The following is a 27,882-nucleotide window of genomic DNA, read 5'->3' as shown; positions in this document are numbered from 1 at the left end:
GAACACACAGAAATTACCGCTGTTGCTCCTGGTTCTGAACCCCAGATGCTTTTTCCAGCAGATGCAACTTCAAAAGTCCGCAGGAGCACATCCATTGAATAAGAATATGCAATTTTACAACCACAAAGTCTAGAAACAGAGCTATGATTTACTTACCATTTAGCAGACTTTAGTTAAAATGCTAATTAATTCATTAATCACTGAAGAAACAGATGATCAAGAGATGATCATCCAAACTAAAGCTACTCTTGAAAACAAATTCATGAAACTAGAGGTAAGGAGATGGAAAAAGCATTTTGGAAACTTTGAAACAATTTATTCAGTTGTTCTGTACAAGATTAACAGTTTTCATACCACCCCCACCATCTTCAGCAAGACAGTCCCAACACACACAAAAAAATGTAATAGTAGTAAACTGCAGCTCTTACACTCAAAAGGAACTGCCATACTAAGTAAGTGCTATGGGAGCCTCGCCTCCCCACACTGTCACGGAAGTGTTGCAAGTTGCCTTGTCAAGGCAGAGATGCCAGACTCCTGGCTCCCCATCAGCTGTCAGGGCTTTGCGTGGTTCTGCCTTGCTGTGACTCTGCTCAATACCATTCACTCATTCATTATAGCATGTAAAGAAAAAAATATCCCACAGAATTTCCACCAAATAAACATTTCCCTGAGGCAAGAGGCTTCACTAAATTCCTAGAACGAGGGCATTCTGCTCTGGCCATGCACGTGTGTGCTTCCCAGCAGAAGCATTCAAGTGAAAGCAAAGAGAGGGAGTAGAACCAGTACCTCAGGTCACTCGCTGAGAGTCCCTATCCTGCCAGGTGTTTAAACACTCTTTCAGCTACCGTTGAAAGTTGAGGGTGCACAGTACCTCTCAGGATTAGGCCTTCAACAGGAACCATGCGACATCCACTGCTCAGAGTCCATCAATAACCGCTGTGCTTAGTTTTACTAACGCAAGTTCTGTCTTTGGCTCTTTTGCTACAACCTAGGTATTTTTGTAAACAAATTTTTAATTCTGAGCTGCATTTGTTTAAAAATACAAACAATGTAGTGATCTTGGGAAATCATTTATCAGCTCAAATTGAAAACAGTCTATCTTGGATCTTACCAAAAATGGGGAAAACTAAAGCAAATATTTGCTGGTATGCTCAGTGTCAGCATCCTTCCCCAAAGCTCAAGAAGGAAGGCTGCAAGCGTTTGCTGGGAATACCAGTGAAGTCTATCAGTGGATCAGTGCTTCTGCTGCATAATTCAGATGTGGCTATGGGGGCGTGAGAGAAGAGACTGGGAGAGTGGAAAATCAAAACCCATAAGCTCAGCTGGAACCACAGTCTGCCCTTAGCTATGCACAGATCGAAAGGGTATGCTCAGGGATCAGTATTTAGGTCTAAGAGTTAAACAGTTAAAAATGAGATACCCCAATTCTAGATGGTCCCCATTCCTGCAGCTGTGACAAGCACATGATTCTAGTGCAGAAGTCATCCAGGAGAGCAATGTTATTCTCTGGAATTCATTTGAGTAGTAGTGACCTTGGTTAACCTAGATCATTCCCTCTGCCCACCAAAGAGATCATGACTGAAGACCCTAGGAAAGAATGGCTTTAGGGGAAGGTCTGGAACCCGCTTGCACAAACTCAGATAAGAACTGGTGCTCTTGCTGGATTTGGTACTGAATTCGCAGTTACCAAGACACCATTGAAGTCCAGACAGTGCAGCTTTTTTTGATGTGCAACCATAAAAAGCTCTATTAAATAAAACAGAATACATCTTAAATACAGAAGGATTAAAAAAGGGTTGAGGAGCACACAAAATAGGGCTGAAATGTGTGTCATTAGTCCATTCTTGCTCCACCATAAAAGGCACTGGAATTATGTCTTCCTATACATGTGACATGCTGAGAAGTGTCCCATTCGATCCAATGCATTCAATGGTAATGAGGATAAAACTGAGCAGGAAAAACGCATCCCTTTGGAGGAAAAAAAATCCAAAGAACAAAAGAAGTAGAATTCTCGATGTTCATGAGTGCATCTAGAAATGTCTCTCTAAAGAGTCTTCCTTCTCCTCCAGAGGGGAACATCAGGTGGCTTGTTAGATTCACCACACAGGAAACGTTAAGTCCTCCAATTAAGTGTAGCACAGTTTTATAGTACAATTGAAAAGTTAGTCAAATGTCTTCAGAAAGCACTGGCAGTGCTAGAATTATCCAAGTAAATCCAAAGCAGAAAGAAGCACCTTTCACACCCTCCACTGGGAGACCAACGAGGTAACTGGACTTGGAGGTACTTGGCAGATGTAGACACAGGTGGGTGGGAATCCACCAGCACCGGACTTTCTGCAAGAAAGCCAAGCCACCCTGCAAGTCTAGCGCTTGCCAGTGCCAGGGAATGTGTGAAGGGTAGCAGCAATAAAACAGTGCTACAAATGCTTCTCTCATTAGGGCATGGCTCAAGGTGACCCTTTGTGTAAGGCCTTGCTCTGAAAGCCTCTGAGCAAATGCGCCAATGAGCTCCTTTTTGCAATTCAGTCTCTCCAGTTGTCGTGAGAAAAAGACACAGCCGGTATCCAATCTTCATGACCTGTTCCTCTTGGTTTTATCCTATGTGTGCTCTAGCTCCCCTCCTTGCAGATGTCACAACTTCCGCTGCTGTGCATTGGACCCTTTGCCATGAAGCTGAGAAGCATCTGAAAGAGATCAAAACCAAGTGGGAAGAGGTTTTGGCATCAGCTATGTGGAGCTGTGTGCAGCTGGGGCAGCCAGATCTCTCTGCACAGAAAAACCTACCTTCCCCTTCAGCCACGAAGGAATCAAGGGTAAGAGGAAGCACTTCAGAGACATCTAATAATTGGGAACAGCCCTTCCTCCGCACCTGGGTAAGAGCCATGGGAAGCCCTGAGGGTCTCCTGTGGTCTCCCAGCAAAAGCACCAAAGCATAGATTCAGATTGCTGGGAGGCTAGCTAGCCTAGCAATTTATGCTACCATGTACCCCCATCTAGAAAACTAGAAATACATGGTATTTGCTGCCTAGCATCTAAAGGTGGGTTCAAATAAAACTTAGTGGACCTTTGCCATTGCACTGAAGTCTTTGGGTGCCCACTGATAGCAACAGGATTCACAGGAGCCTAACCACTGAAGTAAAGGAAAGGAACAGATGTGGAGGGAAAAGAGAAAATGCAATGAAGAGAGAAAAAGTGAGAAAGTTTAAGGAAGCGGAAGTTATCAGGAGCAACTAAAACTAGCATCAGACTACCATGAACAAAGCACCGAGCAGGGTAGCAACAGCTTCTTCTCCAGGACCAGGACAGTTTACCCCATGCAAGAGCTCTGTCCCAGCACAGACCCTCTCTAAAGCAAGCAGAACCATTGCCACAGCACCAGCACACATGCACCTCCAGCAGCAAATGCAGCAGTAACAACACACAAGCAAACAATGGATGCTCTTTGCTCAAATGCTTTTTGATGAATGCTGGTATAAGCACTTTTGCTTAAGACATCAACATTTCCTTGCACCTGCAGAGACCTCTGAACACACTGGAGTCTACTCAGTTTTCAGACAGAGTAATACAGCTGTGGCCATCTATTTATACAGCCAGCCACAGTTTATTCCACAATAAGAAATTAATATATTTTAAGACCATGGTGGTCACTTAAGTATCTACTTTGGCATAGCACAATTGATAACATTCTCAGAAATGATAGCACTGAGCTCAACCTCCAATCTTTATGCAAAAAAGACCAAGTAAAGAAGAATCCAGTGTGCCCCTGTAGAAGCGATTTCAGTGGTCACTTATTTCTAGTTGCATTTCGTCTGCCCTCAGCTTCTGGCACTACATCCTGTCTGTCTAAAAGCAGCAGTCCATCAAAAAAATTCTTCTTCTATAAGCCGCAGTGGAGTCACCGCTCTAAATTCCCCCAAACAATGAGACAGAGAACTCCTCCTCAGTGTCACAGAATACCTTTCACAACCCTTGTTCAACTAGAAATCAAACATCTCGCTCTCCAGTAATTGCAAATTTACAAATCCAGCTTAAAGCAGAAGGCCTTCTACTCTTCCCTGTAGATCAAGGAAAGGTCTTTCACTCCAGTGATTGCTGCCAGTAGCTTCTTCTGCTGCTTCATCACATTGAAGAGATGTAACAACATGCCTCAGGCAAACTTCAGCAAAAGAAGCAAAGATGACGAATTCTTTGAATTTCCACCAGTACACAGCACTCTCTTCTTCCTTCAGCAAACAAGCACTGTCCTCAACAGTCAAGGGCATTTTGCCCCATGACTGCTCTGGGAGGCCAGATTATCTCCAGCAGCTTATCCACACATCTACTAATAGCCTCAGTGCCATAAAATTAAGCTAGCACATCCACTCCCAAATCAGACACATGTTGCCCAGTAAGAGAATCACTATAGGAGCAGGTGCTAGGAGAGTAGCACTGAACTGCACTGAAGAGACAAGGGATACTTGATGAAGAAAGCAGAAATAGCTGCAGCAACTACCCTGGGGTAAGCAACTGCCAGAAGCAGATAAGCCCAATCCTGTACCCTTGCATTTCAATTTCCTGAATGCTGCATGGACCACCTCACTTCTTTCCTTTCTCCATAGTGCTACCATGTTTCCACACACTCACAGCCCACCAAGTCACAGCAGACAGGACTCCATTTATGAGCAGAGAGGGTGTTCTTCAGAAATCTCGTCTTGTGCATTAGGTCTGCAGGCACCAAACTGACGCAGGAAGAGGCTTAACTGCAAAATCATCACATAGTCAACATCAAGTAAAGCAGTTTCCATTCACACTACAAACCTGTTGTGAGGGAAATGCAGGCAATTAGCTCAGTGCACAGATGCAAGACATTCTGGTCCGACACATTTTATGTAGGTCACCAGTGACAAAACTCCAAAAGCCAGAACATTCAATCCTAGGCAGTCATAGCAGACTGTACATAAACACACACAGCTTTAATCCTAGGAGAATAATTCTTTAGTACGACACAAACAGCAAAGCTGAGTACCTCCAGGAACCAACACTTGCTATAAGCACTGATGGCTCATCATTCCACAGCTGAACAAGTTTGCACTGGCTAACTAAACAGTAAAGGACGCAAAGGGCTAAGCCTAGCTTTGTATCCTGAGGAGGCTGAAGTTTTTAGCAAGGACCGCACCAGTCAGATGGTGTGGAAAACAACTTTGCTTTCACCCCTAGAATAAGCATCTGCTGAGGTACAGGATGACTCACAACGCAGAAGACAAACAAGACTGTCTGACAAGTTACCTGGCAAACTTTGCGGTAAATGAGTGGACAGGGCAGAATGTGGGAGTGGCGCTGCATGGTGGGGGCTGGAGTGCAAGCCAGCTAGAAGACCTAGAGAGAAAAACAAAGAAAGGAGAGGAAAAAAAGAACAAATACACATTGAAGACAGAAAGAAGCAGAGGAGCTGCGGCAGTTAGAGCTTATAGCTTAGCCTCCAGCTATTAGGACTTCTAGGATAGCTATGAGGATGTGCCCAAGGTTCTCCAAATGCAATTGCTAGAGATATAAATGCACGAACTACAGCATGAAGCAACAGCAAGAGAGATGAGTTTGTCTGCAATGGGTTAACACAGCAGAGCAATGGTGTTCTTGTTATTTGACAGCACAGGCACAAGTAACATGCACATGCATGACTGGGAGGGCACTCACTGTGGCCAAGGCCATGGTGGAAAGTTCCTGGGGCAGGTCCCGTAACTATTGCATCCTTTGACACTCCTGCTTTCGGGGAGGAGTCTGAACTGAAGGAGATGACATGAAGAGGGAAGGAATGAATAGGAGAGATAATACCTAAAGGGGTGGAGCTCAGAGCAGCTGGCAGCTTTGGATTGCTGGACTTGTAGGATGGAGACAGTACACTTAAGGAGGAAGAACTTGTTAGCAGCACAGCTCCACTAGTTCCTTTCTGAAAGGCAACAGAAAAGGTCAGTCAGGGGTGGAAAAGCCATGGCATTTCATCATTCATACTTAACAAGGAACTGAAAAACATGAAGAGCTCAAGAGTTCCACCATGCAAGAAGCACCCTCCCAGCCAGGGCCCAAGAGCTGCCAGCTGCTGGCCATCAGGAGATGCCCAGAACAGTGACCACCCAGCCACTGGATGCTATGTTCTTCTAAAAGTGACTGTACTGGATCTGACCCCGTCACTCCCTTACTCTAGAACTTTGCCTCCAAAAGACAGAGGAAAAGCCCAAGCATGCCCTATGATTTCCAGGAAGGAAGTGTCTTTCTAACTTCCAGCAGCATATCATTGCTGACAACTCAAGGCATCAAGGCTTGGTATACTCCTCTACCCAAGAATGTTATTTGCTTAGAGATCTACTCCATTGCTGAATGCTTTACAGCTATCTCAGTAACATACAGGGTTCAGAGGCTGAGCAACATAGTTTTCAGGCCCATTTAAATATATGCATTTAATTGCCCGGTGATCCTCTCTGAGCTTGTTCCGGGTGCCACAAAAGAAGGCAAATATGAGCAGCTGCCAAGTAATTAATATGACAGCATTAGAAATAATTAATTTTTTGTTATGGATGAAAAATAAAGCTCCTGTATCATTAAATACAATGACTGAATAATACAAGTCTGTATAGGTAACCCAGGAGTCCTTCACGAGACATTAAATCCCATTGAATTTTCAGATCCTGAATTTTGCAGTGTGGCACTGAGGTCAGTTCTAAACATCACTCCACTCAGTTACAGGAGTGATGGAGGAGCAACAGAAAGTGGCAAAGAATAACCACCCAAGAAAGCTGGGCAGGCATTTTGAGTTTACAGCACAATATCAAGGGTTAATTATTCAGTAGATCAGTAGTAAAAAAATGTGTCAATAATACTAAAATAATTTAGGAAAATTTAAATAAGGCCAAGTTTGCAGACCTGATTAAAAACAAATTGGTAATTACAATTTCAGTTTATGCAATGATTTTAATTCTCATGGCAATTTGTCTCATAGCACTTCCTCTAGACCAAAACGGGAGCACTATTGTCCCCACAACTCACAAAGTCAGGCCAAGAAGACTACATAGACTACCCAGAAAAATGCAATATTTTGCTTATTTGTTACACTAAACTGAAAATGAAAGCTTGAATTCTGGAGTGCAAACCCGTGGCAACCACATCTTCATAGCCTACATAAGCAGGATTCAGACAGTCATTCAAGAATTTCAGGAACTTCTTTTGAAGTTACAACTTTACGGCATGCCTTAACAAGTTAGGAGACTGCCTGAAACAGTGCCATGTGTTCTCCCAGCATTAGGTTAGGCCAGCATATTCCTGCTTACCGGCACAGAGGTAGAAGATGCAGCGCTGCTAACAACAGCTGGCTTTAGGGAGGAGGTCAGTAACTTGGCCACCCCTTGAGTCCCCCCGCTAGAATCTCCGTTTGAACCACCAGGTGGGGCTACCAGAGTCAGCTTCTGGGAAACGGGTGTTTTCTTCACCGAGGAGCTTGGGGATGAGCGGCTGGATGCCTGGCCCGAGGAAGGGGTCTGCACACCAGGCAGCAAGCTACCAGAGGAGCAGCCCTGGTTTGCAGAAGTTCCAGATGAGGAACTGCTGGAAGAGGTCCCATGCTTGGAGAGGGAGCCAGAAACGAAGGGGGATTTGTAAGAACTAGAGCCACTTGAGTGTTTTCCTGTGTAGTTGAGAGACGACGAAGATGAGCCTGGGCTCTTGTGGGAGCTGCTGGAGGTTGGGGTGCTGCCTGGTGAAGCAGAGGAATGGAAGCTCTGAGCTTTGGTTGATGACTTGACCTGCTGAAGGAGGGAGCGCTGGGGCAGTGGGGAAGAGGACTTGGGGTTTTGCAGTTTGACAAATGGAGCCGGGGATGTGAAAGTTTTCTGTGGCTGGCTGCTTGAGTGAAAGACCTTTACCTGAGCACCTGGCACCGGGGTGGAGGTCTGAGGCCCGTGGCTAGGTCGGAGCAGGCTGTGGTGTTTCTGTTTAGACTGGTGTGCATCAGGAAGGATTTTGCTGGGAGAAGCTTGGCAGGAGAGCTCTTTGTAATTTGAGCTCTCTGTCTTTTTGTCTTGAGAGGACTGACCCAATGCCAGTGCCTGCTCAGCCAGGAAATTTAGAGGAGACTGGAGGGAACCAGCAGGAGGTGGTGTAGGGGAAGGGTTGGACTTTGGAAATGTCTTCTTCTCCTCTGAGGATGCAAGAGTTGGAACCTTCTCTGATGGAGCTTTTGGAGGTCCAGGAAGAGTAAAGTCAGGGCTTCCTCCTGCTCTGCTGTTCAGCACAGCCAGTTCTTTAGAGACTGCTTCAAGTGAAGATGTGGGATTATGAATTAAGTCCTCATCCAAAGAGTCATCCATGAAGGTAGCAGGAGTGCCAGTGCTGCTGGCTGCTTGGGCTGTCCCAAGGGACAAGAGTTCTCTGGTCTGGGCACTGATGCCCAGAGCTCCTCCCTGGGGCTCTGATGACAGAGCTAAGGTGCTGCTTGAGTGCATCAAAGGAACAGAAACTGGGATCTTTTTATCTGGTTTACAGGAAGATTCCTGGAACAAAACCACAACAAAAGACAGAGTCAGAACAGAGGCAGGGTTTCTCGCTGAAAAGGCAGTGAAAGGGTCCTAGCGTGGGGAGGAGAGGCGCAGTGGGCACGATCTGCACTTGATGGTCCCTCCACCCCTCCCAGCTGGTACTGCTGCTGTACAGCACCGCAACCAATGCCATCGATTTTAGCTGCTATTCTTGTAGCTCCCAAGCCCTATACACATTATCAGTGCCATTTCAGGGAACAACCTCCTTGTAGCTAATGTATAGGGGGCTCAAATATAGGCTCTAAGAAGGTAGTCTCTTGATTTTTGGGATATGTCAACCATGAGAACAAGAAAACAAAAGAACTCACCTTCACTTTCACCTTAGTGGGAGCCATAACTTTCTTCTTTGCCCTGTTTGAAAGGAGACAAAAGAAACATGGGCTCACTGAATGCCCTCAGGGAAGCACCCAATTAAGGAACACACTTGGGCCCTGTTAATGATGATCCACCGAGTCTTTTGCAAAGAACCAAGGGAACAGAGGCAGCATCTCAGGTTGCTAGGATTCAAAACTGTATGACATTTGTTGCTGCTCTAGGAAGCCCCAACTCCCACACAGGGGAATGAATTAGGGAGCGGAGCAGTCTTTGAAATGGTAGCAGAGCAGTGAAAGCACTCAACAGACACATCCTGCACCAGCTGCAGGGCTAGGCGCTACCACAGGAACCCACTGCTGACCTAACTATAGCAATACCCAGACAGAAACTGATACAGAGACTATATTGGAGAAAAGCTGTAAATTTCTTTTAGGTTCCCAGAAGAAGCCAAGGATCCAAAAGCATCTGCCAAATTCACGGAAAATAGATCACTTTATGTCTGGTCAGATGCAATCTCTGGTTCAAGACATCACCTGAGCTGCTGGAATTGTATGGCTGAGGGAAGGATGGCTCTATACTCTATTTCATATGCTCTCGCACTTTCCCTCATCCAACCAGTGCCAAGAACAGGACCTTCTGTCAAACAGACATCAGCCTAAGTCTGTATGACTGTCTACTATAGACTGCCAGCAAGATCCACAAGACTCTTTGGCATTAAAGCACCTGCCCAGCTGGATTCCGATGGCTCTCCTGATTTGCCACCCACAAGCCTGTTTTACCCACCTTCACTAGCTTGAGCTCATCACACCCCTCCTTTAACCAGGCAACAAAAAAGAGGGAATCCAGAATTCAGTAAGGACTGACTGAACAGGTAGCAATAATCACAGTGCTGGCATCACACTCCATTTTACCTTGATTTGCCTCCCAGGGACTAGAACAGAGGCCTGACTCCAGTCTGTTGAACAACACCAGGAGGCAACTTTGCTTCAGAGTTCTTATTTTATTCTTATCTCTGAGCCTACTGCAAGGCACCTCAGTAAGACTGTTGCTGGGAGACGTGTCACACACACAAAAACTCCTCTCCCTAGACCTCCCCAAATAAAGCAGCGCCAAACTATCTGATGGGAGCCAAGCAAGCTCAGGTGCTCCTGCATGATCCACCCAGACCCCAGGGAACGGAGTTCACCAGTTATCGCTCCAAAGGAATGCTGCGCGATACTCACAGGACTGATGTGAGGTGTCCATGTACACGCCTGCTCTCCTTAAACAGTGTCCTAAGAAGGGAAGAGAGCAATGAGAAGTGATATCCAGCAAGACCCAGTAGAGCAGCTGGGATCACTGGAGAAAGAGCTGCACAGTACAGCAGGGGACTTAGTGAAATTAAAACCACAGAGAGAGGAAACAAATATTCATCCCTTTTCCAGGAAAATCCTCTTGAACTCCCCCATTCAATTCCCTCTCTGGGGAGCTATGCTTGGAGGCGCTGGAGAGGCCATTAAGGCAGTTGCTGGACAATAACTAAGGAAAAAGCTCTGCCAGCTTAAAAAGCTGACAGTCAACTGGAGAGACAGTACAATCATTCAAGCTGGGTGTTACTGCTGCCACAGCAAGGTTGGCAGATCATCCAAGAGCTCTTCACCAACTTCAAGGGAGAAAAGTTACCTTCCCCTGCCTCAAATACAGCAATAGAGTAATATGGATGAGGAGCCTTCAGGCTTTGCATGTCTCTGTTGCCTTTGTGTCCTCTGCAAACAGCTGAGGTGACTTCTTAAATCAGCACAACCATTTCTGTAACAATTGTCTAACCGCAACCAACAGAGCTTCATCCAAAATCCTGGACTACTGAGCCTACGTAAACCAGCATCTCCCACAAACACTATTTCAGCTAGAAGAGCTGCCACCCATCAGCTGCTTTCTTAGATGTCAGGGAGAAAAGCTCATAAAAACACCATCAGTACTGGCATATTGAATATGCTTTCCTTCTGTTACTAACACACTGAATTTTTGAGACAAAGACTTTTGTCATCCTTTTTATTTTAGTAAGCCAGCTTATTTTAACCATATATTCTGTTAATTGCCTTTTAGTGCTAACCAAGAAAACAATCATGGCAGGGCCTCTCTGAACACATACACAAAGTTGCCAGTCTGTCAGTCTTCAAGCTCCTCTTAAAAGATGAACTTCTGCGCTCTTGCTGACAGTGAATCAAGCTGACCTGTCCATGAAATTGTTTCTAATTTTCCTTGTGTTGACAATCCCTCCCCTCCTCTTCTGTGTGGCTGTCAGCCTACTCTCTGTCTTTAGACCACAAAGTCCCAAGAGGAGAAACCATTGTTCTTTAGCCATTGGAAAGCAACCAGGAAAACCAATTTTCTTCAGTCGTTCTCTAGTTAACTTTGTTGTAAGACTCTCCTACATTCAGTGAGATTCTTAGGGGAACATCTGTATGCTTAAGAACAGTTTCACCTACAAATAGGGGGAAAAGATTTTCACTTTTCTGTTATTCAAGGAAAGAGTTTTTAAAAATTGGCAAGCTGGGACCCCCAAGCTGGTAGTATCATCATTAACTAAGAAGGAATCTGCACTAATTTCCTAATTCCATCATTCAGCTCCCATACTGAGCAGCTCACTACAACCATGCACATTGCTGTATTCCATGTGCACATGCAACTGCAATAAATGGTCATGCATTTTTCCAAATGGATCTGTATTTTCCTGCTCACACTCATTGCCCTTACGAACTGGAGCCTACTTCTTCCTTTATCCCTCATGAATCCCAAACACCAAATTCAGCAGAGAAAAGAAGATAGTGTTGTCCAGCTCATTAAACACGAAGAGATACAGATTCCAGCAGTAGGACTATACAGGTGTCCTTTCTTTAAAACTATTGAGCAAAACAAAGCAGGCCTGCAGCTGATGACAGTCCTAGCAGAACGACTCTCTGCAATTTGCATGGCTCTCTGCAATTGCCAGCTCAATGGCATGGAGGATGGAGGGCATGAAAGAGCAGCGAAGACACAGGATGGCATAAAGAAAACTAGGCCCAATTCCTACTTATTCTGTTGACTCTCTGACATGTTTTCTGTAAGTCCCTAGGTCTCTAAATCCTTCTGTTTTGCTTTCTTTCGGGAATACTATAGGGTTTAGGGAAGACTTCCTAAGCGTCTGAAAAGATCCTTTGTAACGAGGTTTCCAGAAACCACAGGCCAGTCAGCCTCACCGCAATCCCAGTTCTAACTTGTAACCCACTTCCAGTGGCATCTATCAAAGGTCAGTACTGAGGCCAAGACTACTTAACATCTTCATTAACAACCTGGACGACAGCATGGATTGCACTCTCAGCAAGTTTGTGGGTGACATGAAAACCTGGGTATATGCTGAGGGCGGGGCTGCCATTCACAGGGACCTTTACAGGCTAGAGGAATGGGCTAACAAAATCCTTGGGAAGGTCAACAAAGACAAACACAAAGTCCTGCAGCTGGGATGGACTAATCCCATGCAACAGCACAGGCTGGGACTAACTGGCTAGGTAGCAGCCTTGCAGGAAAGGACCTGGGGGTCCTGGTGGACAAGTTGAACATGAGCCACTATTACAAGGGTGTACTGCTGAAAGCTAATTGTATTACGAGGAGGCATTAGCAAGAGTATAGCCAGCAGGTCAAATGCTTATCCCCCTCTGTTCAGCACTTGCAAGGTCACATGTGGAAACAGCGTCCAGCTCCAGGGCCCCCACAATACAAGAGAGATGTTGACAAACTGGAGATAGTCCATAGGAGGGCCACTAAGATGGCTAGGGAGCAGGGACACATGACATGTTCATGAGTGCATCTAGAAATGTCTCTCTAAAGAGTCTTCCTTCTCCTCCAGAGGGGAATATCAGGTTGCTCGTTAGATTCACCACACAGGAAATGTTAAGTCCTCCAATTAAATGTAGCACAGTCTTCCACTATCTGAAGAGTGTGTGTGTGTGTGTGTGTGTGTAGTCATGAAGAAGATGGAACCAGACTTTTCTCAGAGGCGCACAGTAAAAGGCAAGAGGGAACAGTCACAAGTTGCAGCAAGAGAAATTCTCATTGGAAATAAGGAAAAGATCTTATGAAGAGTGATTAAGTACTGGAACAGGGCCCCAGAGATGCTGTGGGAACCTCCATCCTTGGGATATTTTCAAAACTCAACTGGACAAGGCCCTGAGCAACCTGATCTAACTTTAAAGCTAACCATACTTTGAATAGGGGGTAGGACTAATGACCTTCCGAGGTCCCTTATGATAAGGAATCCCTGAGTACAACATGATTCTTGCTCACCTGGCCTGCATCCAGCCTTTTGGCCAGAGGGGCTTCACCTCTGCATCTAGGAAGGTCTTCACATAATCCTCCAGAGACTGAGCCTTATTCTTTTCAAGCTCATAGCCATCCAATTTAATCTTCACCAAGTGGCAAAGCAGCTCCCTGAAGAACAGGAAGATTTCAAATATAGTTACTCAGATCAGTTTTCCCAGATGAAGGTCATTCTGTTTATCCAGGGCTGGATGAATATGCTAAGACATGCCTGGCTCTGCTTAATTATTCTGGTTCAGACCATAACCGGCCAAGCCCAGGATTCCAAGTCCAGACATTCCAAACACCTTTCTAATAAAATCAACCCTACACTGTCTTCATAAGAAAGAGGAGGGGAAAGGCACATTTCTCTGTGTGTGTGAGTGCGCATGCGCACACGTAGATGCACTAGGGGAGAAAAGCCTTATTACCCCTTCCCGTACCAATATCCTGAAACAGCAGAGGTGGTAAACCAGTGCCAGAATTACAAGCCTCATTAACAACCACAGAATTGAACCTCTCTGCAACAATTTGTGCTGAGAGGCAATGAGATCCTGCAGGAAGTAAAGCTTTCTTTATTCTAAATGAATCAGCCATCCACGTAGCAGCACCCCACTTTGTTACAGAATAAGATGAAAAAGACAGCATGATTTATTCTCATTTTATCCTTTCTCACTCTCCCCTTCACCCAGCCTTCTGTTCTTTGTCAGATGCCTGGGTGTCAGGGGCAACAATCCCCATTACCTTTAACTGTTTTCACAACCAGAAATCTGGTCCTGTTAAGAGTCTAGTCTGTAGGATCTCAGAATTCAGATGAGTTCTTTCTTTTCCCAAAGGGCTGTCACTCTCTTTTGGCCTCTGCATACTGAGGCTTCTTATCACGTATCTCAGAGATGGCCTGTGCCTGAAACCACGTTAATTTTGGAATGTATTTAAGATTCAGATTTAATAAATGCAGTAGTGCCTTCCACAAACAGCGCAGTCTGCCACAAACGTTCAAGTTGCCTGTTAGGACAAATGATCAGTCCTGCTCTGAAATCAAGATACAAACATTTGAATGCTTCACATCCAACTGCATAGAATAAGACAAGTCACAGTTCACTTAAAATCTAAATTGCACAAACCTGATTTCATCATTCCACTGAAATTTCTTTCGAGGTCCCATGATGCGCTTGCCTCCCTTTTCTTCATCGTCATCATCATCAGAGCAAACTCGATCTCGCTGCTCTTTGTCCTTTTCCTCTTCCAGCATCCTAAAAGGGAGATGGAAACAACATGGAAGTCATTGTCCTGGAAAGGTGCCATGATCACTTAGCCAGACTCAAAGACAGGATAAAATATCTCTGAATAAGACTGTTCAGAGGTCTCAATAATTGAAGATAACACATGGTTTGGAAGAGGGGCCTGAATCTCTTGCTCTAGCGCACAAGCTGATCTAAGTGCTCAATGTTAAGGAATTTCTTGCCCCTAGTACTGGCTACCATTGCAAATCTGACAATGCACAAGAGAGACCACAGGACTGATCCAGCCTGACTGATCTTAGACTGCCATGTTCCTAATTACAGGTTTGGGCAGAAAAAAACACTTCAGCCAAGTTCTGGTCCCATCAGAGCTGCAGCAGTTGGCATCACCACAGATAGATAAATACAAAGAACACATACAGCTTAATTAGGCCAATTAATGCCTGTCATCAATTCTCAAACACAGGACAGAAATAGGAAGGAAACTTTAGGAGAGCAGCCTACAGCTCACATGGAACCTGCTGAGAAGAGCTATAGATGCATAATGAGCAAACGATGAGCTTACTTGGCAAATTTGGCCTGAGTATGGGCTTGGCATTCCTCCTGGTACTTAGCCATCTGCTCTGGCATGGCCCTACCAATGGCATCTTTTAGCTTCTGTAGAGGTTCCTTCAGTCGGCCACCCTAGAGTGCATCACAGAAAGAACAAGGTTGCACACGGCACGTTCCAGCCACGAGACCCCAAATCTGGCAGGTCAGAGACCTTGTCAGTTCTGAATCCACAGTGCTGGGGTGGCTGGCTCTTGTGCAGTGGAGGACAACAGTGCATAATGTAGAGAACAATTGTGCTCTGGAGATCAGAGGTAACAAGCAAACGAGATGGTGCTGTGCTGCCAAATTCACTCACCTGTTCATAGAGATAAAGCTTACGGGCACGTTTGACCAGAGTGTCCTTACTGCAAGGAAAGAAGGCAGCCAGGTGGGCGTACACCCCTGACCGGATCTGGCTGTTCAGCTCTCGGGTCTGCAGCTCTATGCTGAAGAATAAGACAGACAGAACATTGACCAGGAATCTGACATGGATTCTCTAGGCAATATAAATGCAATTCTGACGCCTGGCGAGTTGGACGCAGGGAGAAGAGGGAGAAAGCACAAGTCAAATTACACGAAGGTTCATTAGATTTCAGAATCAATGGACTCAAGCCCTTTCTCCCAATCTGTGCCTTTCATTCTGGTGTCAGAGTATCTTGAAAAGCAACAAAAGTATTTCAGCAGTCTCATTTATTCTGCATTTCTTCCTGGCAGCTGAGGTGCAGGAGTGTCAGGCAATGACATGAGAGAAGTATATACTGCTTATATCAGATGCTACTGCAGTCTAATTCAGGATAATATAAAATAAAATGTTAGCTCTTGGGCCTGAACTTACTTCCCAGTGTAGATCACAGTAGTTTACAGATCCCAGTAGATTACAGAGGTTAGTGTGTGCCAAACCTGTCTACACAGTTATATATGACTTAAGAGACTAGCTTTTTAAAACCATATCTCAGTGGCAATACACTTGTAAACACCCCTAACTGATTTTAGCGCAAAGTCATATAGATCCATTTAAATCACTTCTGAAAGTGGTTAAAGTCACTAGCTTAAAAAAAAGATTGGGACTGGATTGTTTGTGCAGTCAGTGCTGGAATGTTAAAAAGTAGTAATCAACACTTGAAAGGAGTGGGAAACAGACTCCCAAACTTCCCTTCAGTAATTCCCTTCAAGTGCCTTGATAAACCTTAATAAAATTAAAGCCTCTGTGTAAGTATAACTCTAAGATGATCACAAAGCTGCATGCATTTATCAGCCTTTTCCAAGCACTTGAAGAAGAATGAAGCCATTATCAACAGCTGCATGAAGCAACACTGGCATTCTGTAGATGGGGGACTCAAAAACACAGAGCAATAATGGAGTTCCTTCAGTTTACACAGAAAACCAGTAACAGGTTGGGAACTGAACACAGCAGCCTTATCCCTGTGACAAAACATTCCATGTAGCATATAACTTAAATAGCAAAGAACATGCCTAACATCTCTGACAGGAAGAGATTTACTGTTCTTGTATCAAGCTACAGTCACAGGTCAAATGACCAAATTTAAGTACACAATATCAAGTGTTATCCTGAAAACAGGAGGCCTGCATACATCCCCTCCAACCTTCTCCTATCTCGAGTATATATCACATTTTAACAGAAAGTCATTCCTAGGAGACATTCATGTTATCCTAGGCATGTTCCATGTGGAAGACCTGCATGAGCAGATCAGCACAACTGCTAAACCTGCTGCTGAATTTATCAAAAAAAATGATGCTCTGTATGCTATTCTTTTTTCCCCACATTAGTCCCACTCCTTTTTCCTGGTGGCACTTACTCCAATATGATGTTGTTGATATCCTGAGTGAAGAATCTCTGTTTGCCTTCTCCTTCTGTAGCTCTGGCAGCCTTGGAAAATAACGCAAGTCATTCATTCACTTACAGATACAGACAGGCACAAGTAATCAAATGTTTTTCAAGCCACTTCAGAAAGACTGTAAAACAAGGCATAGTTTCACCCCACCTATCTCTGCGCCTGCTACCCTACATGCTGCAGGTGGGCTAAATGCTGCAGTCCCCTGACGGAGCTGAGAGCTCACCGCCTGTGCCAGAAGGCGGACAGGACTGTTCAAATTGTCACCTGGCAATTCAAAGACCAAACTGCCAGCTAGCTGGGGAAGGGTTGAGCTTGGCTCACTGATGCTAACCACCTCTTCAACAGCTGAAGAGAGACACTGGGACACTAGCTCGAACCCTGTTTGATATATGCCCCAGGATGAATTTACCAGCTGCTTGCTTGGAGGGTTTGCTGTGTTTGATTGCAATGAATGACAAATGAGATACATGGTGCTCTGCAACCCTTAGTCCTCTGTTCCTGTCACTCTTTTTAAAGGCAGTGCACCAATTTAAATGAGAAAGGCTTTTGAGTGACAGGGATCAAAGGATTTTTTCAATAAGTAACTGAAGGGCATGGTGAAGCCCTAAATAAGTAGGGCACCAAGCTCCTGCTGTCACTGGAACAGATGCACTGGATGCTGCACACCTGGAAGAGGAGGGGAGATGAAGGAAAGCAAAGGAGGCCAGATTTATGTTGCTAAGGGACAGTCCAGCCAGAAGCATCACACACATGGGAAGATATCCTGGGAATGAAAAATGCACCAATGCTCAAAAGTCTCTAAATTAGTCCACATTAACCATGTCAAATACCATCAACCTGAAAGGTTTCTGATTATTCTCCTGCTTTAATGTTTCTCTCTTCTTCTAGGCTAATGAAGCACCATCAAGCCTGGAACTGGAGCCACTCTCTTGGCAGCAGGTGCAAACCTGTCTTTTGTTCCATCCAACACTATCACCAAACTCACAGGAAGATATCTGGAATTCCCCACTCTACAGAAAGTGTCGAGAGGAGGAGGAGCAAAGTCATCTTCTAAACCAAGGGACTGGCAGAAAAAGGCCAAAATGTGAATTGCAAACTGCAAACCTGCCTTGCCTATGCCCTTTCCTCTTACAGCTCCCTCACTTCAAGTCCAACAAGGCCATTTGAACTGGTAAGACCATGACCTGCCCACAAACCCCTCAGATTCTGGATTCTCCTGTCCAGACACACTCCATTTCCTGGGGCAAAGGAGACGGCTTTTTGGAAACTGGCTCACTTGGCATAACTCCCACAGGAAGAAGGGACAGTTCTAGGACATGGATTTAATTTCACACTAGAGCTGTTAGATTGAGTAATGTGAGCATAGAGCTTGCCCCTAGAACAGGAAAGATCATCCTAGTCATGCTTAATGAGGGTCAGGGATACTTATCACCAGGCTTTCTAGACCAATCTAGACACTAAGCTAAGAAACCAACAGAAAGAATAGTAGTCATAGGGGATACGTTATTTCCTATCACCACTATGGAAACTGAAAAATCCTGTTCAGGAAGCTCCCTAAACTATGACTGCAGCACACAGAGCTCTGCCCAAAAAAAAAATCACACCCATGAAAAATATGTCCAGTGGGAAAAATAATTCCAAAAGCTGAATAAGAAAGCAGAAGATTGCCAAGGAGCTTTTACAGTCTCTGCTGAGTGGTGCAAAACGGACGCAAGCAAAACTGGGGTTAACCACAAGGCATCACATCAAGTTAGTGAGTCCTTGCGTGGGAAAGGAGACCAGGGCATGATTTTGAAATCCCCTAATTTAAGGTTTCAAGGTTCAGGATGGTAGGAGATGAATTTATGCCCAGAAGTGATATTCCTGAAGTGATCTCTCTCTGCTATAGGTCATACACAGCTGGTGCTATCAAAAGGGAAGACTCAATACTAGGGAGAATCTTCAACATGACAGTTATTCTAGGAAGGAGAGGGTTAAAATCAAATCAGTTCAAGTGCAAAAGGAAATGCCTCAGGCTCCATTTAACCCATGGGATTCTCCTACCTGCTGGGATGGAAGATACCTGGTTCTCAGACAAAAGTATGGCACCTTTCCATTCCCACCTGCAATGAAGTTCATGTCCCCAAATCCTGACTGACCCAGGGGTTTCAGTTTGTTGAATCTTGCTTTTCCTACTTAATTTCTTATCCTAATGTAGACCATCCAGCAACAAGAAACAGAAGCAGGAAAATCTGAGCAGGAAAATCTGGGGGTAATCTGCTATTACACTATCTTGCAGCAGTATAATGATTAACGTGATATCAAGGGAGGCTCTGTAATATTCAGCTCTAACTCAGATATAGTTCAGAGGCAGCTTTTTCAGTGTTACCCATTAACAGTATGAACAGCATTCTTTTTATCAGACACATTTAGCTGTGGCAATACTTCAGTTCCTGTTTCTCTTCCATCTGCTCACGACCACTATACACATTTCAGATTTCTCAGCAGGATACAGTTATCTTTAATAGAAGCTTATCTTTAGTAACAGGAGTTATTAAATAACAGATGCTTAAGTAACAAGTGCTCTAAGATGACCTCCTGCCTCTGAAGGCAGAATACACCCCAGTGCAGAGGTATAAGAGCATTGTTTGGGGCTTAAAATCAATGTTTAAATGCAACAGTAGTAGCAGGACCAAAACATCTCAGCACCTGTTGACAGGCTCATGGTGATAGCACTTACATCAGAGAAACCCCATAGCAAATCTGAAAGCGTACTTCTTTGACACTCCTGGAGAGGGCTCCTTGACCAGCATCCAACTCCCACTTCACAACAGTGGCTCCCAAACTGGGCCACAGCCTTTTGGAGAAGATGGGCAAGTCCCACAGAAGTCCAGTTGCAGGAGGAGCTGCTAGTGGAAAGTGTTGGGATCGCTCCTCTAGAAATTAATATATCCCACTCCCTAAGCAGTACCACAACACTGACATATTAAAGATGGGAAAGGAACTCAAATTGCCAGCAACATAGCTCCATTCGGGTGCTGCCAAATTGTACCCATGCTTCACTGAAGGTCTCCATCTGTGCATGAAAGAGGAAACAGTTCTAACAAAACCTCAAGCCCAATCTATAGGGCTCTTCACACCTTCTCATGTTGTAGAACAGGTAACCCTTTTCAGGTGCACCTACTCATTTTACATACAGAATGCTGCGTGCTACTTCATAGATACTTTCCTGATCACTATAGCACATCAAAGCTATTACAATGGAACTTGGCCCCCAGCCTCTCTAGCACATATTTTAAGTCCATTCATGTCAAACTGACTTTGGAAATTACCTGTTGCATCAGGTCCATGCTTTGCCAAGAGATGTAAAGAAACCATACTGACAGTTGAACTCATGAGTGTTACATTCATCAGATAAGAAGGCCAAGGACCAGCACGTTGCCACTGTGACATCAGAGTATTCAAGAAAGCGACTTGGCCATAACAGAAAACAAGGTGATATAAAACTGTGCCCCCACTCGGCCCTGGAAAACTCCCGCACTGCAGCATGCTCTGTACCAAGCCACACGTGAACCCAGCAAAGCTTCCCCTCCTCCGATAACCACACAGTCTTGCTGCCTCCCAACTAACTGCCATACCTGAGTCAGTTCTTTGATGCGTTTCTCCAAAGGGGCTGGCAGTCCTTCTGGGAGGGATGGTGGCTGCTTGAAATCCTGTTCTAAGCCCACCCCAAGAGGATCACTCCCATCCTCCACATCATGAAAGGGACTCCCCTCTGGGGATTCACTGAGGAGCTTCTCCAAGTCTAGATCAGTTAATGAGTCCATAGCAGTAGCTGCCTGAAGCAGGTCATTATCACTGGCCTGACCAAAGAGGGAGAGCAATGGGTCAGACATCGTCTCCACCTCTCTTGGGGCTGGGGGTTCTGCTGGTGAAGGAGTCACCACCTTCGGCTCTTCGTCTCTTTTCTTCTGAGCTTCCTTCTCCTTCTGAAACTTCTTCAGCATCTCCTTGACACTAAGAGCTCCAGAGTATTTCTTTTTCTTCTTCTCCTTACTCGCATTTAATGCTGTAAAGCTATAAACAAAGAATGGAGGAGGAAAGAGAAATGAGAAAGAAATAAAACAAGATCAAGGAGAAAAGAAGAGGATACCTTCATCCCAGTTCACTTCAGCCATACGCATCAATCTTCTGGAAAACCTTAACCCCTTAACCCATTATACCAGGAAAAATAACCTACTGCCTCTCAAGGCCATAGCTAAGAGTTAAGGATAAGACTGAAAGCCTGAAACTTCAGCTGAAGTACCACATGCCCCACATGACAGAGCATTTTCATTCATTTAGTAATGTCTCCCCCCTTTTTTTTTAGCAACTTATCTATCAGGTGTTTTTCCATCCAGTCTTAATCATACTTAAGAATTTCAGTTCCTTTTCTGTAATCCATCAGGCTTTAAAAATGTATTTGTCTCGTAACTCCTACGCCAGATTTAATAACTATTGCCTGTGAAACAATAGTCGGCAAATGGAAAGAATTATGATGTTTAACATAACTACCCTCAAGCACATATTACTGTACCAGAGGAAGCATTACCAGTCTGTCAGAAACGAGCAACACTTGAGGATACACATGAAACTGCTGTTCTGCATGCTCCTGCCTCTCAAATCAACTTCACAATTGTTTTGAGGCTATCGATTCCATTTTAAGGTATATAGCGTAGCTTTCCTCCCCACAGCAATTCTCTCTCCATCTGTGACCCTCTATCCTAGTGACCATAAGGTAAAGCTCTTCTCAGCTGTGCAATTTGAAATTGAGGGGAAGAGGAAAGATTCCTGTGAGAGGTTCATCACCTGTGGAACTGCTCACACCAGGGACAGGACTGCCTCAGTACAGAACTTACTTTGGCGTACAAGTCCACTCTCACTCCAGAGAGGTAATGTACCTTAAAACTTCTCCACCAAGTTATGTTCTTATTTAATCATTTGCATTATTGTAGAAAGGAAGAACTGAAAATACACAAACAATTAATGCAGAGGAACTGAAGCTAGAGAGAGTTAGTGTGACAGCAGCTGATCATACTTGATGCTTCTTGCCTCTATTAGAGCCAGCACAGCAAATTCCCTTTCCTTATTCGCTACTGAGGAATCACACACTGGTTGTATCATGTCAGACACGTGGGTTTGATGCTGCCAAAAAGCAGAGCCATGCATGAAAAAGGAAATTCAAAAGAATAGTCACAGGAAGGAGGAGAAATGCAGGAGAAAAATGCAGCAAGAGAGACAAATGCAGCAGATACAGAAATCAAAACAAAGAGGCCAAGCAGACCAAAGCAAGTATGGACCAATGGAAAAATGAGAAGACTCCTAGAGACAAGAATAACCACTCACATTTCTGGCACAAAAGGAGAGAAACTCCAGAAGTTGAGCACTCATCCAAGAACCATTTTGGGCAGGAGTACAAGCTATTGGTGAGGGATGGAAGCAACACGCAACTTCCTTTCTGCTCTGGATGCCCATGGCCTTCCAGCCTCTTTCTCCCTGCTAGTCAGACACTTACAGCTCTGAGTTCATGCCTTTGCATCCTGCCTTTCCCTCCCCAACTTCCTCCCAGTATTCACTATTTCTCTCTTAATAGTGTCCTATACCTGTTCCCATCCTTACTGCCTAAACAGGACTCCAAGAAATAAAAGCACTTCAGGCACCTGCATCCCTCCCTGCTCTGACACTCTTGCTGGGGAGCTGTGCTCTTTTCCAAATCATGAGTCTTTGTTTTTTCCCTTGAAGCTCTGACAGTTTATCTGTTGGTGTTTATGCAGCGTGCACCAAAGCAACCCTCTGCTCCAATGTGTACTATTGCGGCATAACAAATGCCACCTGTAGCCTTAAAGCAAGGTGACAGGCAGCAAGCCTCCCCCTATTCCTCCTTACCCAGCTTTTGGGAACTTGGACTTTTTTGATTTCTTTTCCTTGTCATAAGAATCATCTTTCTTCTTCTTCTTCAGTTTTTCACCGCCATCTTTCAATTTCCGCTTCTGGAGGGAATTAAAACCAAGTCAGAATCAAAGTGTCCCCTGATCTTGGAACTGGAGAAGCATCCCCAGAGCCGCTTCGGGCCCTTCACCAATAATCTGAGAACAGCTCATTCCCTAATGGGTATATTAACCCAAACTGTATACATGTATCACCACAGATCTGGCACATACGGTCTTCAACATTTCACCAGTGCACCCAGCTTTTACACTAGAGAAGATCCTATCAGTAAAGGTAAGGAACACTAAGTGTTCCTACTGTCTCCCCTCTCAATCATATCACTTTAGCTTTATGAAAATGTGGCTTTCTCCAAAAGCTTATTACCGCAGAACAGAGGCACTAGCTTCCCAACAGTCTTTCCTCTCCAGCACACCTCAGATGAGAAACAGAATAACCCTCTAATATTTCTTGGCATCCCAATAACGCAAAACAACTCTTCAGGGTGACAAGGGGCTGCCCTTATTTCTACTCTAGGAACCAGGGAACACCATCAATAGTCTTACACGTGCCAGACAAGCTTCATTTTACTCTCAAATATGGGGATAGAATGGGTTTTGAAGAACCCATTTGCAAGACTCTACATCCCCCCTCTATTCCATCCCAGCCAATCCACAAATCCTTCTCTCGTTTGTATTTCAATATTCTTTTCATGCAGCAAACCCACCAAGCTCTAACTTAGGGAATACTCCTAGAAAGCTGGCTTGCTGACCTTGGGAGTTTTCTTCTTTTTCTCTTTAATGTAGTCATCTTCATCATCAGATGCTTGCCGAAACTGCAGTGTTCCTGAGTTGATGTAAAACCCTCCATACTTCGTAGTTAAAGAAGCTGGAACAAGCTCATCATACTGGTAATAAAAAAGAACAATCTATTGACATTGTGTGTTTTGTTATTTTATTCTGTATTTGAGCTACTTGGAGAAGGGAATGGGACCTGTGCCTCCCAAGAGCAGATGTGTCCACAGCCCAATCTATTAACTAGCATTCTTCTGTCGTACAGTTGCCCCAGGACTTCTCATTACCCAGCTCTGGCACGTTCCTTGCTTGTACTGAGTTAACATTCTCCCCAGGCACCAGTTCAGTCCCCCCAGGCACCTGAGTTTAACCACCCTTGCACCTGCCCAAGTACTCACTGCTTCAGAATTATCAATGAAGGAGTCAGATTCGTCGTATCCATACCCCATATCAATCAAGTCCTCAATACGGTCCTTTCTACGTCTCTTGCCACCCTAAGCAATAAAAGATTGATGGTTGCTCATCTCTCATTTCTAATTGTCACAGGAATAGCCCTGATACAGGACGCATTCTCTCCAGTATAGACAAGAAAATGAGTTCTTTTTCCAAGCAGCAGTAGAACTAAATAAGCGTTAACTCATTTCATACTGTAATCTAAGGATACAGTAAATCCAGTTTTAGGCCTTGTCATATGGAACCAAAAATGGTGCAGACACATGAAACAAAATGTTGACCTAACAGAAAATCTTTGTGACAGGTTAGCTTTATGCCAGCAAACTTTATGTTGAATCAGGTCTGCACCCCTTAGAACTTTCTGCCAGGGCAGAGATGGATTGCCCTTCCATTAACTGCCATAAAGGCAGTACAAACTCTGTATTACATGCATCAGATGTACACACAGTGCATTAAGATGCCCGATAGGTCAAATTCGTATTGCAAGACAATTCAGCAATTCACAGATCCAAAAGCACCAGTTGTAAAAAATAAAATATCGTTTTGTTGCCATCTATAGAAGTAAAATAAGAGGAAGAACAGCAAGGAAATAGGTAAGAAATCGGATAAGCTTCTCTCACACTACCAAGCTCAGCACTGTCTTAAGGGTAGTAGAGTTACCAGAGCATTTAGACACTTAACAGATTATACTGTGCCGTGACTGCAAGAGCCAGAAATTTATTTCTGTTTAAAATATTAAATTTCATATATTAAATTCATTACATTAATGCCATTTGCTACTACAAGTGAGATTGAAATTCATTTTAATCAGATTGTCATCTGATTTAAGAATGTATCTGGACTATTTTAGTATACCACAGCCCTGAGACAAAAAAGGAACATAGAAAACAGCACCTTCCAGCCAAGATAAAAGATTGCACGAGAATAGGAACATAAGAGCTAATGACCTTTAATTTCTATTCAAGTACTACTGTTTGAGAGCTGAGCATCATTATTCATTCTAAGGAACAACAAAATATAAAGAAGAAAAACATACATATTTTTCTTCAAACTTCCTAGCAAGAGCCTCCACTTCAAGCCTTTCCTTTTCTTCATCATTGAAGGGATCAGCAGACTCTTTCCTCTATAGAAACAAATAGAGACAAAATCATCAGAATCAATCCTGTCACAGTGCCACAAAAACCTATTCCACATGCATTAAATCCATGGCTAGAATATCCAGGCAGAACCTCAGACAATCGGTCTTTAGTATGGTATTCTGAGAGTGATGTTATTCTCAGAATAAGTCAGCCAGAAACAAGCACACAAAAAGGAAGAGAAGAGAAGAGAAGAGAAGAGAAGAGAAGAGAAGAGAAGAGAAGAGAAGAGAAGAGAAGAGAAGAGAAGAGATCAAGCTTCTTAGAGACAGAGATAAAACACAAAAGTGTAATGAGTGGTATATTCCCTTAACTCCAGTCATGCTCTCACAGAAGAGAGCAAGAAGATGATGAGACAGTACCCTGTTATCAGTCTCCAGGTAGTGCTTAAGTCCTTCCTCTTTTTATAACTGCTGTCCAACAGCTGATGAACAAATCTGGGGCACAACCCTTCCCTCCCCCAGCAGCTCTTTGCTTCACATGAACGCTCTTTGGCAGCTAGAAGTCAAAAGAACTTGCTGTTACCCTGTTCTTTACTGCATATCATTTCTGCAACAACTCCTGGGTGCTCTTGAGACACACACAAGCATTTATTGCCTCACTATAGTCTCTAGATTTTGGGGCTGCTCTCTCAGCTAGTTCTGTAGGTACTCTCTGCTGCTCCTGCCTCACTCAAAAGAGCAATATGAGATTGTCAACTGACTGTAAAACAGTTCTGAAGAGCAGCAGGAAAAATGACTAGAATCCCACCAGCCTTCTCAAGCATCATCACCCTGATGTCATAAGCAGCAGCGGCAACGGTGCTGCGCTAGGAAACCAAAGCTCCTCCATGTCACAGTGTGAAAAAATAGTATTCTTTTCTAAGTACTTTTTCATCGGGGGGCAAAAAAAAACTTAATACAAAATTCAGACACTACATAAATTGGCATACCATCATATCCTGAAAAATTTCTTTCAACAGGCAAGCAGAATTGTCAGACAACACCTGAAAGCATCATATGCATCAAACAGGAACAGATACCAAGCCCTGCGGTGGAAATCTTCACATGCAGTAGACGGACATCCCCCAAAAGATACAGACACCCATCGTAGAATAAACATCAAGGTCTCTCTTTTGATACTGTCTGGAAGACGTGTACTTGCTAGCAAGCCAGATACAAAGAAACACTTTAGAGCAGGCAATTTCAAACTGGATCAGCATTACTTGACAACATGTGCCAAACTCTGCCAAGAACACATCACCTACTCAATGTGAAACTCTGGAGAAGACAAAGTAATAAGACAGTGTGGCCTGGCAGCAAGAACACATATCCAGTCATCAGATGCCCTGGTTTCTAATCCCAGCTCTCCTACCAGCTTGACGTTTGACCGTTGACCAATCATTTCACCTCTCAGTGCCTCGCAGACAACACACAACCAACTCTCATAACTATTAAAAAAGTAATACTGCAGAAATTCTTGAAATTTTCAGACAAAACATACGCTTCACCACAGGCCAAAAGAGGATACTTACCTTGTCTCCTGAAGAACTACCTTTGGCTTTGCCTCGACTAATCTTCAGAAGGTCTGGGTAGAAAAATTCTGGACAACGTTTGTGATCCGGCTCGAAGAGAGTTAGTGTGATTCGAACTGCTGCTGCAGCCGGTTCAGAGTCCTGCGGATGTTCTGCATCATCTTTGCGAGGCTTTTTCAAGAAACTGGAGCTCAGCGGGCCATGGAGAGTGGTGAACTGAACCCGGCGGGGTTCCGTCATGGCGACAGCCCAGTCTTACCAGTTCTCACGGCACAGTCCCCATCGCATCAGAAAAGTTCTGCCCAAATCGCATACATACACACAAGAGGATTTCACTGCCTAGTTAAGGATATAGGAGGGCGTTGGAAGCGGAACGAGTTACTTGATTTTGAAGTTTTCTTAGGAAATGACAGGGGCTCGTGCTGTCAGCGCTTGCTGCAATGATGAAAAGAAGAAAAGAAGAAGAAAGTCAGTCCTCAAACCGGAGCTCCGTCCGAGGCTGCCAGTCCCCTACTTTTCTACTTCTGTCCATCCACCGCTTTCTCCCCAGCGCCGCACAACGCCGCGTCCAGAGGCGAGGGAAGCGCGGCGGGCTGCGAAGCCGAGCGACCTCCGCGGCACGGGCGGGCCAGGGCCCCGCGGTCCCCCAGGGCAGCGCCGCGGCGGCCGCAGCTCTGCGCGCCGCGGGCCAGGGCCCAGCACGGTGCCGCCGCCTCGGGGCCGCCCGCCGCGCCGCCGCCTGCCGCCGCCGGGCCGGGGAAGGAGCAGCGCGGCCGGCCGGACCCCGCGTTCCACAGCCGTTAAACGGCGGCTGCCCGGAACGCGGGCGGCCGGGCCCGCGGCGGCCCCCCCCCAGGCGCCGCCCGCCGCCCCGGGCAGCGGGGCCGCCCGCCGGCACCCCCAGGCCGCGCCGCGGGGCTGCGGGCAGCCGCCGCCGCCGCCGCCGCCGCGCCGGGGGCCGGGCAGCGGCCGCCGCGCCGAGGGACCGGCAGCGGCCGCGCGGCGGGGGCCGGGGTCGGGGCCGGGATCGGGGCCGGGGCGGGCGGGGGCGGCGCGGCCGGCGGGGCCGGGCCGCCTCCCGCACTCACCGCTGCCGCCGGACGCCGCCGCTGCCGCCGCCGCCGCCGCTGGCTCCCGGACCGGATCCGAGCGTCCCTCCTGC

The 27,882-nt window shown here is 45.3% G+C and overlaps 1 protein-coding gene across 14 annotated transcripts; it reads right to left on the bottom strand.

The window, feature by feature from the left end:
• Positions 1-310: 310 nt before the first annotated feature.
• Positions 311-27,870, bottom strand: UBN1 (ubinuclein 1). Of its 14 annotated transcripts, none has more exons than XR_010885858.1 (19): positions 27,809-27,870; positions 26,721-27,155; positions 25,108-25,194; positions 24,017-24,112; positions 23,597-23,731; positions 22,786-22,889; positions 20,499-20,937; positions 16,843-16,913; positions 15,342-15,471; positions 15,000-15,118; positions 14,318-14,446; positions 13,182-13,325; positions 10,103-10,153; positions 8,873-8,915; positions 7,302-8,519; positions 5,674-5,926; positions 5,266-5,355; positions 4,624-4,739; positions 311-2,869 (listed from the first exon to the last, which is right to left on the bottom strand). XR_010885858.1 is itself a non-coding variant. In XM_067306657.1 (18 exons), exons 2-18 carry the CDS (start codon positions 26,958-26,960, stop codon positions 4,790-4,792), a joined length of 3,357 nt encoding a protein of 1,118 aa, XP_067162758.1. In that variant the 5' UTR covers positions 26,961-27,155; positions 27,809-27,870; the 3' UTR covers positions 311-4,789. The 14 variants fall into 14 exon arrangements, 9 of the variants coding, with proteins under 9 accessions (XP_067162758.1, XP_067162757.1, XP_067162755.1 ...); XR_010885861.1 differs by having other exon boundaries at positions 2,647-2,684; XR_010885857.1 differs by having other exon boundaries at positions 2,648-2,684; positions 2,785-4,739.
• Positions 27,871-27,882: the final 12 nt, after the last annotated feature.

The sequence above is a fragment of the Apteryx mantelli genome, chromosome 16 (genome assembly GCF_036417845.1).
Source record: "Apteryx mantelli isolate bAptMan1 chromosome 16, bAptMan1.hap1, whole genome shotgun sequence".
In the NCBI taxonomy this organism is placed as follows: domain Eukaryota; kingdom Metazoa; phylum Chordata; class Aves; order Apterygiformes; family Apterygidae; genus Apteryx; species Apteryx mantelli.
The sequence above is the reverse complement of the archived record's forward strand: the minus strand, read 5'-3'. Positions and strand labels throughout refer to the sequence as shown.

Excerpts from the sequence above, each read along its gene's own strand:
- UBN1 (XM_067306652.1), bottom strand. The coding sequence starts at position 26,960 with ATGACGGAACCCCGCCGGGTTCAGTTCACCACTCTCCATGGCCCGCTG. Across the intron at positions 15,119-15,341 it reads AGCTTTATCTCTATGAACAG|GGTGGCCGACTGAAGGAACC; the intron begins GTGAGTGAATTT and ends GATGCACTCTAG. Across the intron at positions 8,916-10,102 it reads GGACACCTCACATCAGTCCT|GGCAAAGAAGAAAGTTATGG; the intron begins GTGAGTATCGCG and ends CCTTTCAAACAG.